Source organism: Mytilus galloprovincialis, chromosome 5, assembly GCF_965363235.1.
Source record: "Mytilus galloprovincialis chromosome 5, xbMytGall1.hap1.1, whole genome shotgun sequence".
In the NCBI taxonomy this organism is placed as follows: domain Eukaryota; kingdom Metazoa; phylum Mollusca; class Bivalvia; order Mytilida; family Mytilidae; genus Mytilus; species Mytilus galloprovincialis.
The window spans coordinates 18,681,728-18,694,925 of NC_134842.1; the positions used below are offsets into that span (position 1 = coordinate 18,681,728).

At 30.8% G+C, this 13,198-nt stretch overlaps 1 protein-coding gene across 1 annotated transcript in view; it reads left to right on the forward strand.

Annotated features, from left to right (window-relative positions):
• Positions 1-284: 284 nt before the first annotated feature.
• Positions 285-13,198, forward strand: part of LOC143077018 (nitric oxide synthase 1-like) — a 41,038-nt gene continuing 28,124 nt past the window's right edge. The window contains exons 1-7 of the mRNA XM_076252907.1: positions 285-308; positions 2,604-2,737; positions 4,938-5,100; positions 6,009-6,100; positions 6,718-6,859; positions 8,559-8,698; positions 11,187-11,361. Of these exons, the coding sequence (XP_076109022.1) occupies positions 285-308; positions 2,604-2,737; positions 4,938-5,100; positions 6,009-6,100; positions 6,718-6,859; positions 8,559-8,698; positions 11,187-11,361 (870 nt within the window). The remainder of the gene's footprint in view (positions 309-2,603; positions 2,738-4,937; positions 5,101-6,008; positions 6,101-6,717; positions 6,860-8,558; positions 8,699-11,186; positions 11,362-13,198) is intronic.

Genomic DNA, 13,198 nt, shown 5'->3' on the forward strand with positions numbered 1-13,198 from the left:
CTCAGAAACTAACCAATCAGAAACTGGATCTGTTGCTTCGAGTACACTTGTTATGATGAGTGAAATTTTACGACTAAGTTCCCAGATCTTCTCTTTCTGTTAGAACAAAAGTGATGTTTTCGAAAACGTAATTCATGTCTGAAAACTAATACTCCTCAAAACATCAGTACAAGTGTATATCTGTCTATTGGCGGTTGCCATATCTTAATCTTAATAACATGTATAGTTCGATTAAATGACTTGTTATGTTTTATAAAGACATTAATAATTCTTGGAACAATAGGATGTATCCTACTCATCCATTATCAGTTTGTCGGATAATCTTGGTTTGAATTTTTTTTAATTAAATGAATAATCTGTTTATATTCATAATTTCATCAGAACTGAATTTTTAAATTCCAATTTCTCATTATGCACTGTATTCTTATGTAAGTTTTCTATGTTGTGAACTATTGTTTGTCTGTTTCTCCTTTTTCAGTTTATTTTCGACTCATGTGTTTAGTTTAAACAATATTTTATTCAAATAAATTGAATTGGATTGGGCAACAGGCATAGCCTATGTAAGCCCTCTCCACATGTGTTTGAGTATCCCTCTGGTATCATTTGCATTGCTTTTATATATACGATACTGTTGCTCAGTTTGTTTAAAGAATTTTTAGACATAAAGCTTATGAAATTTATAAAAAATAGATTTAAATCAAAGAGTGTTCAGTAAATAAATTGAAAGTGATAGCAAATGGTTAGGTGTTTTTAATCATAGTTCTAAAGAACATACATTTTGTGGGGTGTTTCATATCTATAAATGGAGATCACTTGGTTATAGGTCTTCTATTTATTTTCCTGACTTGCTAAAGAAACAATGTAATGGATGTTGTTGTAATAAATCGTGCACCCCTGTTGTCAATTACAATCTAAATCTTATTGTCAATGCAATCACTGACGTAAAAGTCTTGCAGAAATTGCAAGAGTTCGTATAATAATGTGATACAGATACATGATACATATCAGTTATTATACCATTTTTTTATAAAATTTTCATGATTTATAGACCTCAAACGAAATATTATCTTAAAACGAATAGCGCTTAAACCTTGATCAGAGAAATTCAGAAACATGTCATTTCCCTCTATAGCATGCATAATAACATTAATAAAGTTTTGTAGTGATTAACTCTCACAGTGGTCAACATCATGATATACAATTTTGTACTTTTCTTTTACAAATAACTGACTTAAAAATGTGGTTTGAAAAAAAAATCTTTCGATACTAATTTAGACCTAACACTGACATATTTGTTCACCACGCAAATTAAGGAATTGATATCAAGAGAAATCAATATATATATTATTAGTACTTCAATTAGAGGTAATTATATAATTCAACAAAAACTTTGTCTGCGTCATTGTCCACTTTTTAGAACAATTCACATAATACGGCGCATTGAATGCTAACAGATTAAAAATATAAAAAAGAAGATAATATTGGCCTGGTCCGAGCAACAATCATCACAGTAACGTGTTTGTCCTTTTAATAAACAAAAACTATTAGTTTATGACATTTATTTGAGACAATCTTATTGTAAGTAAATGTCTCCTACCAGGTGGAATTTATCTGCACCATTGGACATCTATGTAAACCCAAATTTTTATTTGCTTTTTATTAAATTTAATGAAAAGTTGGAGTTATAATACCTACTCTTTTTACATATTTCAATTACAGGGTATTGAATTGTTAATTGATCCAGCACAAAACGAATATTGAAGTCTTTTTCACATCACTGTCTCATTACAAGAGCCTAGTCATGTTACATGACGATGTTGAATTCCAGTCCTGGTACAAAAAAAATTCAAAGAAAATATACTATATGTTTTTTGTTCGAGCTATTGAAATTGTAAGATTGAATTTTATCGTAGTATATAGAAAAATGCCCACATATTTATATAATTATATAAGTCAATATTGAGACTTAATAAAATAACCTTACTAATGACGTTTAAATACAACTGCTTTATTGGTTCAATATACAATGAATGGAATCGATATGACAATACAAGTCAACAAAGATGGAAATGTTTATATAATTTGTTCATTAAGGTGGTTCCCAACATCTTGACTAATATTAATTTGGCTCGTTTAATTTTCATTGTTTACGTCAACCCTTTGACAAAAATATAATAATTTAAAAAAAAATTGAACCAACCACGTTATCAGAAAATTTTCATTGGTTACATAGCATTTTGACAAACACAAATTTTGATCATTGAGAAGCTTAATATTCCCTTTACAATACAGTGTGATTAAAACGTTTAGTTGATTTTCACCACCTTAAGAAAATACGAAAAAATGGCCTAAATGGATTGGTATGGCAAAACAAGTCAATAAAGATGGAAATGTTAAAATATTTAGTTCATTAAACAAATAATGATTTCAGTAGAAGAGACCAACATAAACACTATTTCTGAGTCCACACATACACTAGCTATATAAAGGCTTACACATGTTAAAAGGTTAAAATGGCATATTTAATCTTTAAAAAATAAATATCTTGTTAGTTTCGTACCCATTTCTTCAATATGTTGCTATAGCAATACTTTATTTTTCAGGATATATTATGTGGAAATAAGTGTGTAGGATCTCTTATGGAAACACTTTCAAATAAACCAGGTACTCGCCCTAAAGAAGAACTATTACTACAGGCCAAAGATTTCATACAACAATATTACATGGCCATAAAAAGGTAATATTTATCAACATATTTGATATTGATTCAACAGCCAAATGAAAGAATTCGATCTCTTATTATACTACATCTATTCATGTTTGATAAGATCATGCATTTACATGAAGGAGAAACAGAATATCCCAAAGCTCTTTTCTAACAAAGATATCAACACAGTAGCTTATTATATATTTTTCTATAAGACATAAAATTCTTGCAAAGGAATAACTTAGGTCCAAAAACTTATGCAAACGTTAGTGTCTATTACTTAGAACACTTAACACTATATTGCAAAGCAAAAACTTACAGGTCTGTCCAATAGCCAATCAGCACAACTTGTTTGTCACATTCATAAACTAAAGTATTAGAATTTTTCATTAATTTAAAACAATCTTATTAAGTAAATATCTCCTTCAAAATGGAATTTATCTGCGCTGTTGGACATCTATATAAATACAAAAGTATAATAGGAATGATACTTTACTCATGAGGACAAGGCTAGGAACGAATCTAATATTCCCTAATTACTATATTAGAGTGATCCTTTGAAGAAGGTTGAAACCTATATAAACTATCTTATATTTACATACAGTTATAATTTACGGAAAATTCCTTATTCTGAATTGTAATAAATGTAAGCATATTTGTAGTGCTTTTTTATTTGTTTGCCTTTGGTCTAATTCATACGTTTAGAATATTCCTAATTACACAGTATTCTTTTTATCAATATCTTATTTAAAGCTAACAGGTGGGGAGTTGGGTAGAACCAGCGATAAGATAAATGGGGAATTTCATAAACATATATTTACAGTGTTTTTCATCATAAAAAGGTATTTCCTTAAATTCATTGAAACTCAATTTGGGATACGACATATAAGTCAACAGTAATTATTACCAGACTTTGTTATGAGAGACCAGACTCATAGATATCAACTCATTAACCATATTCAATGATTCCATACCTTCTATTGGATCTCTGTAAATAATTTCATTATAGATACTATTAGACGTATTTTTCAAGTATACATTGATCAATGTAATTTATAAGACAAGAAAAGAACAAATAAAGACTGAATGGTTCACTGCTTTTTAAAGTTTGCACATTGTATAAATCTTTTATTTAGTTTACATTTTCAAGTTAAGCAAATATTGGTTATTTGTGATTCATTCGTTGTGCTTACACAAAGAAACCCGATGGTATGATATGAATTAATACACTAAAAACAGCGTCTTTGAAGGAAACAATTTAACAGATAACGATATAGATTTAATAAAACGTGGTATGAGTGTCAATGAGGCAACTCTCCATACACGTCATAATATGTAAAACTAAACCATTATAGGTCAAAGTACGGTCTTCAATATAGTTTGAATTAAAACAGTGTCTGTAAAATAAAACAACGTTTTCATGTTTGAAATTCTCTTAATACTTAATCAATATTATTCATTCTGATTATTGGTGTATAAAACACATGGAAAATAATGCACACGTATAATTGATTACATCCACTTTATTTGAACTTTGGTAAAAAGTTATATTGAAAGATGACGCTTTTTTTATAGTTTCTATCACTTCATCGAGTGTATTACGAAATATATCCACTCGAGACGATTAAATTTTCGAATTTACATTGCGAAGCTAGCCGAGGGTTTTAAGTATTCAAAATTTTACTGACGAGAGTGGATAGGTATTTTCATGTAGTCACAATAGACAAATCAGAGGAAAGCAAGAAATTTGACGTCATACATGTAATCGAATATTGACCAATGAAGAACTCAGACCAAACGAACCACACGTTGATAAAATAAAAATAATCAACATCTAATAATGTAAGGCAAATGATAAATGGTGTAAGAATTAGAGAAGATTAATTGCCAAATACAAGTGCATTTTAATAGAATTGCCTCACCATCACGGACGGGCGAAAGATACCAGAGGAACATTCAAACTCATAAAAAAACATAAATTACAACGCCCAGGCCAACAAAAGACAAACAGACAAACAATAGTACGTAAAACATAACATAGTAAAAGAAAGAACAATCAGCACAAATCCCACCAAAAAAAAAAAAAAAAAATGGGCATGATATCTAAAAAGGTAAATACGAAATCAAAATTGAGATATATCATAAGTATTGATATGTCTTGATGGAATCACATATTCTAAGTCATCTTATAAACTTACATTCAAAATATACATTTTCATCGTATTGGTAGTAATGACACGATAGAACACAGAGAAAGATGGTCGGAAGTGAAGAGTTCTATTGACAACACAGGCACATACGATCTTACATTGAAGGAATTGATTTTTGGTTCGAAACAGGCTTGGAGAAATGCACCTCGATGTATAGGACGAATTCAATGGTCCAACTTACAGGTACGTTATTTTCTCTTCGGTAATACCTCTGCAATGCAGCTGTATGTATAATCTGGCTGTAAATTTTAGATCGGTTCACCGCATAGATTCTATAATATGATTGTGAAGGTAGTTAATCGAAATTAATATATAAGACTACAAATACGCTATTTACCATTTCTTAAGTCATTTATTACTATTCTAAAGACATACCAGTAGAAACAATGTGAATTGTTCACAATTAAACTGTCGTATTATTATCACCTTTGAAAGGCGACCAGAGGTATCAATATATTTCACATATCCTTCCTGAGCACATGAGATAAACCCAGTTTAGGTGGGGTTCGTGTTGATCAGTCTTTAGTTTTTTTTGTTTCTTGTCTTTTTTTTAGGGATGGTGTTGTCAGTGTATTTTCGACTTATGAGTTTGACTGTTACTCTGGTATTTTTTGCCCCTCTTATGTTGTGTTTAATCATCACTCTATATGACAGTGTATCATTACAGTAAATGCAATATGTAGCACAGGTCAAACTCTCATTAAGACAGTTTTAATGGCAACTAGAAACACCGATATTATTGAATCTGACGATAGCCATTAATCGGTCTCGTTAATAACTTAACAATTTTGATACAAATCAGTTAAACATTTAAATTGATTTCATTTAAGGCTTAGTTCTCTTTGAAATAATACAACGAGGAAGCAACGAGAAAATAATTAAAATTCGTAGATCTGACTGTAAAAAATTAATATTTAAATCAATTTTGCTTGTTAAATGAAAGGTGGAAGGACATATAATGGTTTATGCTTCAGTATTAAACAATTTATGGTAAATTCGACAATTTAGTAGAAATCTAAGACACAAAATTTAATATCAATTTATGTTTGTATAATAACTAGTAGCTATACATTTTTTTCTTCACTTTACAGATATTTGATGCCCGTGATGTGAAGACAGCTAGAGGAATGTTTCACAGTATCTGTAACCACCTGAAATATGCAACTAACAATGGGAAAATAAGGTAAATATTTAATATTTTGTGTAGTCTCATTTGACCGAGTTACAATGCTATACGAATTGCCCGTATAAGAATGTGGAACTTTAAGCTAGGAGTCGTTGTATTTTTCTTTTTATCAATAATGATAATGATACTCAGGATGTCATAAAGAACTTGGCAAAAAATAATCCAGAAAAGAAATCAGTTAAACAGTAAGTTTTTTTCAAAATCGTATTAACTGGTTGACATCATATAACAAAACATCTTCATACACTAAAAATCCAGCAACCAAAAATATGTGGCGGTAGTCTATTCTTCTCATCCTTTGCAAGACCTAACGGTCAAAATGATAAAAAAAAATTATCAACAATTTCAGTTTTTTTAATACTAATAACTGTGTTTCGCAAGATTTAAGGAATAAGCAATACTCAAATATATTCTATAAATTTTCAATCAGTTTTGAAATATTTCACATTAGCTTTGGAATATTGTGGAGTATAATATATTTTGTTTCACTCCGTTTAATATTTAATTATCGAATTAAAAAAAAGTTAAAAATGCCAAATGTATGTAATGATTTATACACAAATGCATAATTCATGAGAACACTAATTGATTCATTTACACTTTGAACATTTCAGATCAGCAATAACAATTTTCAAACAAAGAACTGACGTGAATCATGATTTTAGAGTATGGAATTCACAACTGATTACGTACGCTGGGTATAAACAGTCTGATGGGTCTATCATTGGAGATCCAATAAATGTCGATTTTACAGCTGTAAGATTACATTTCAATGTTTCAGTATACCCCTGCTTTTGAAAAAGTTTGTGTATACTGTTTTACATCTGTCTGTCCGGTCCTCCGTCCGTCCGTCCGTCCCACGTGATTCCCCTTATATACATGCATTACTCGTCAAAAAAGCACAATCAGGAACTAAACTCCCTAAGTTTATTACATTTTAGACGTCTCTCCTGGTGTCTTATAGAAGACCACGAAGACGTGTCCCTAGTGAATTGAGACATTTACCGATCGTATCGGTGTACAGATAGTTTATTAATCACTTTTAACATTCTATACATGACATTTAAAAAAAAACACTATAAACTTCCGAGAAATAAAAGTTTGCTTAAAAGTTCCATTCTATCTATTTTTATCCCGTTCGGCTATTTTTTTAAGATGTCTGTTATTGAGAGATTTCACATACATATTTTACTTCTACTCCCATCCTTTTTTTTAAATTAATTGAAAAAAAATAATAACCCGTTTTCTTAACAGAAATATCATTGAAAAATAACACATTAAAGTTAATAAATATGCCAAAGAAAGGATCTTGATTTTAATGATTACTACTTATTCTATTGACACAAAGGATAAATACCTTACCAAGCCTATTGATTGACTTCACACATAATTGTAAAATCCATGGGTTGTTAAAACGTGTCATTTTTAAGTATTTGTTTATTCTGGGTTACAGAAATTCTCAAGACATTGTGTGGTACCTTGTCCTCATTTTACTTCAAACGATATTCAAAAAGGTCTTTGTTCCTTACCACAATGAAAACCAGAAAAGGCCACCAATGACGTTAGCAAATATAAAACACCATCATATCATTTGTATAAACATGAAGAAAGATACCAAAAAAAACCATGTAAATACACAACGTTTGTAGATGCCAAAATATTATCAAGTTGACAAGGACGACACAGTAATATAAAGTATAATTATAAAAAAAAGTAAATATATATTTTAATCAATTAATTTTCGATAGTTATAAAGCAGACTGTACAAATCAGAGACTAAACTATTATATGAGTATTGAAAAAAATTATAATTAAGCGATAATTAACTCTAAATGCCAAACTTTGAAAGTATAACATTTTATCTATACACATTACACCACGGTTATACAAATGGGGTTGTGTTTTTTTGTAGAAATGCAAAAAAAAAAAATGAATACTTGTTCTGAAAAAAAACCCACTAAAGCATTGATTCTATACCAGCTCGACACAGATATCTGGATTCGCTGTCCAACCAGAGTATACTATATTCCACCTTTGATTTATTTGTACAATCTTTGATAAGTATTCAATATGACGATCAATCATCCCTTCTATTATCGTAGTATGAACAACAAATTTATTTATTTTGTAAAAATCATTTCCGTATTCAATATCCTCCTTACAACAAAACGTTTTGCATTTATCAAGGTTATAGTTGTCTTTCTAATATTGTTTTACATCTACTCCCGCCTCTTTTTACATTGTTTCATTATTTAATTTTATTACCATGTTTGTGTGTTTGTATGTCTACTGATTGAGTTAATCCATTTCAATTGATATGTTATAGTGAAAATGTGCGGTATTTTGACATGTAAAAACTATTATCCGTGGTGGTAAACTTAGTTACATTTAATTATTCAAATGACAGTCCGTGTGTAATCATTGGTATAACTTATTTACGTTTAATTTCTTTCAGCTTTGCATCGAAATGGGATGGAGAGGCAGGAACGGTATGTTTGATGTTCTTCCACTAGTTCTTCAGGCAAACGGAGATGATCCAGAATTGTTCGAATTACCTTCACATTTGATAATGGAGGTTCACATTACTCATCCCACGTGCGTATTGGTTATACTTACAGGTTATATATTGCTTTACTAATGTACACATTATTTATTTTACGTACGTAATATAACCCAATGTAGGTACAAAGCATACCATTGGTATACCCTACTTAGGGATACAGAAATTAGATGAAAACGAACGCTGTGCTAGATTTTTATTAGTTTTTATTGGCTTTGAACTATCGTAGATGATTTCAACGTTCCAATTATGAACTTTTCTTTTCTATGTAGGACCCAAAATACCTAGTGTAAAACCATTCAAATTAGCAATCAACGATCTAATCTATATAAAAAGCGACAAAAGAGTAATACATATGAACCACATCAACAAACGACAACCACTATGTTGTATTTTGTGTACTTTAAATTTAATTCTTTATCTATTTAAAGTGGATTGCCAACTTCCAGAGTCTACGTGTGGGTCTCCTCAACATAGATATATACAGATTCACACTTAACAAAGTTTATAAACATGCTTAACACAAGACAAGACAATATGTACAGGACAAGACATACGAATATAATTTGACTACACACCCATCCAATCACTCGCTTATTCTTACTCACATGCACACGACTTTACAAACATGTACATGATGTATGATTCAGTAATATAGAATAATAATTATGGAAAGACAATTTTGAGCACAATCACGTCAAATGGAGGATGTGTTTCATACCTTTTATGTTTTATTACAAGAAAAATGTTAAAGTACAACTAAGTTATTTAGCTTTCGAGAAAATCTGTTTGAAGATTTAATATAGCGAAACACACACTCAAACAGCTCTAAATCAGTATCATCAGACAAATCGTCACTTCCATCTATTTATATTTGTCAGATAGTTGGGACATAGATCCCGCAACATTGCTATATTTATATCTGGGGAAATCAGATTCTTAATTCCAAGTAGAAGATTAATCTGATAGTTCGTTCTAACGGGCGCAATGTATTTAATAGTGCTCAACGGTAACCTGGGCAGAAATCGCAAAACCTATTTAATGTAAGATTATAGTTATACAAGTGGTCATTAAGGGCACTTAGCCCTAAGCGTAATCTAGTATGAATCTTTTTCTCATAACCATGTCATCGTGAATATAGATTTTTACTACACAAAATGAGATTCTTGCCAAAGATCTTGCTGTAATTAGTTCAGCTGACAAACTATTCCAGTCTCTAACCGTAGCTAGAAGAAAAGAATTATAGTATGCTACTGTTCATGACCTGATGGGTATCAAGTTGACATGTCGTTTTAAGTTATAGTTTTCGTTATTATGATGGAACAATTGATGAAAATTACAGGGATAATCTAGGACAAGATGATTTTTAATTTTGTACAAATATGTAAGTCTATGAACTTGACGGCGTGTTTAAGAAGCTCATGGCCAACCTCTTTCAATAAAGTGACATGTTTTGTGACCCTGCATGTCCCATTAGATATAATGCAGGCATGTCTCTGTACATGTTCAATGTTTACAGAATCGGCGCTAGAACAGTTATCGTTGATGACATCTGCATAATCTAGCAATGAACTAACAAATGTTTTATATGATTTTGAAATGCATAATCTAGGTTATATATTTCGCATCCTCAAGATAGTGTTCAGTTTACTATCTGTGTACTTTTGTTTGTTTATTTGCCTTTTTCTTTTATAGACATGGTGTTGTTATTTTATTTTCGACATTTGAGTTTGAATGTTCATACAGTATATTTTTCCTCTTTTTTACAGTAACTGTGAGTACTCTTCGAGTAAAATTCGTGTGATTTGTCTTTAAGTTTTTGTTTTGTGATTCTTACCGATTTGACAGGTTCATCAATTTTCAACTGACGTTTGCAGTGTGTTTGCAATCTGTGATGCTCACAATTTGCTCAGTTTAGTAAAGAAATGAGTGCCCACAATATTTGTGTGTGCCTGTCACAATTTAGGGGCGTGTAATTCGGTTGTTGTCGTTGGTTTCTGCTGCATGTGTTATCTGTTTTTCGTTTATTGTTCTGTCATAAATAAGCCAGTTGTTCTTGGTTTGTTTTAATTGTTTCATTTTTTCTCAAATCAGGACTGATTACAGTTTACTATACAGTATGCAATATATGCTCATTAATAGAAACAGTGCGATAATCTACGATTGCTAAAATCCTCGTCATTTTGTCTCAATTGCTTAGTTAACTCATTTATGTTACATATTAATATACGTTTTGTTTTAATTATCTTTTGTTATTGGTTAAAATTGTCAAATGTCAAGATGGCTTCTAAAACCATTGTTATAAAAACAAATTAATATTATACGAATTAATGAGAGAACATTTTTAGACCAAGGATTTTTCAATCATTGGACGCAAACTTTTAGATTAAGCTCCTACATTCGGGTTGAATATATTTCTAAAAGTCGATTTCTTTACGCTCAAAGGTGTGGATTGTTGAATTTTACACCAAATAAATATGTTCTATAGATGTAATAAATAGATATAATTCTAATGTTTTGTAGATATCCAAGCCTTGCCGATCTTGGTTTAAGATGGTTTTGTGTGCCAGCCGTTTCTGGTATGAAGTTTGATTGTGGTGGATTGGAATTCACAGCTTGTCCATTCAGCGGTTGGTATATGAGCACTGAAATTGCATGTAGGGACCTCTGTGATAAGCAAAGATACAATCTTGTTGAGGTAAACAAAGGGAATATTTGTTCTGTTTACAACGAATGAAATAGCATTTTCATCTTCATCGACTGTTTGATTGTCGCTTTCAAATATATATGCGCCTATTTCTTTCTTTTTGTCATTCAATCCAATTTATTTTGAAATGTTTTATAACAATGTCTATCACTATGCAAGGATATGCACTTCCGGTTGCATGATTTTCTCGATGTGGTAAAGACCCATTGGTGGCCTCAGCTGTTTTCTGCTCTTTGGTCGGGTTGTTGACACATTCCCTATGGCATTTTTTGCTAAATTTGAGACGAATGATAATGGCTCCAAAACATCGCGGAAAGGAGTGCTTAAATTTATCAAAGATACAAGGTCTGTAATTTGATACGACAGACTCAAATTTCGTCTACACAATACGAATAAGTGCTCAAATCAAAGCTAACTCGATAAATAGTTAAAAGCATTGAAAATAGTTAAAGCCATCTTTGCAAGGGAAAAGGCAGAAAACGATTATTAAGGATTTATGAATAGCAAACTTAAATATAACTGACGTATTAAAGATACAATAAACTTGCTAAAACTCGAGAAATTAACAAGTTCTTGTTAAGAATATATGTAAAGGCAAAGATGCAAGTACAATATCCATTTTCAGTAGTTATAATAAAAAGTACAGATATCAAATCCACGAACATAAATCACATACTCATGGAATCCGCTCTTCAATTTGAATTAAGAACAAAGTCCTTGTTTGGCCAGAGGAAAACATAAGACTCCAACAGTATTATACCGTTTTCATTGAAATGAGTAGTCATGACGTTTTATGATTATAGGAAATATCGTTTTGTTTCTTCTTCTTTTTTCAGGTCGCTCAAAACAAAATACGAAAAGCTTGAATTCCAATAAAAACGAATTCCTTGACAAATGTAATTGATTCGTCTTGTATACATACATTTTTTTGTACGTTAGATCGAACAAACTTGCAGTAAAAACACTTGTTGATGGGGAAAAGAAATGAAAGAAAAGTGAAGATTGGTTATATCTGAATCCTAGTACTTTATCTCTTAACGTTGATAATAATGATAATTCACTGTATGAAAATAGAGCGCCAGTAATATATCGAGTTTTAGCTCCAATTATGATTGTTTCAATTCCAACGTCAATCTGAGATTATTTGACTGTTTGTGAATATAAGGATCCCTGTCATTATAACCCTACCTCTGCCTTATATATGTAGGACTCAAATCTATGACGGATTCCAAATCTATGGCAGATTCCTAATCTATGGCAAATGTTAGATTTTTGTTTTCTCAAAATCTATGGCAGATCTTTTACATAACGTCACAATTGAATAACGCCATATTACATCGTATCCGCCGCTTACGATGGCGGAACCAACAGATTTGAACACTATTCCTGATGAAGGTATTTCTCACGACAACAATTTGCGGATGGTTTAAAGAAAGCCATGATGTGACCTATTATCCGAAAGAGATGCAAAATGTGCTGTACCGGCCGACGCTCGCGATGAATAATGACACCACTGTTTCAGTACCGGATATTTTAGCAAAGGAGTTATAATAAATATTTTACGGCTTGCAAAGTTTATAAAGTGAAAGATCAAATTACCAGATACCAATTTGATTTAAATTGTCATCAAATAAAAAAAAAGTATACGATGAAATAAAATTATCTTTTTTTTTATATATATAATGCCTTTTTATTTGTTAAGGGACTTACTAGTTGATTTAATGAACGTGTTAAACAGGTACCATGCACAGATTAACAAATATTTAGTTTTTACGGGGCGCATCATTTCAATCTTTACGTCTGTATTAAGTTATTTATAAAGTTATCA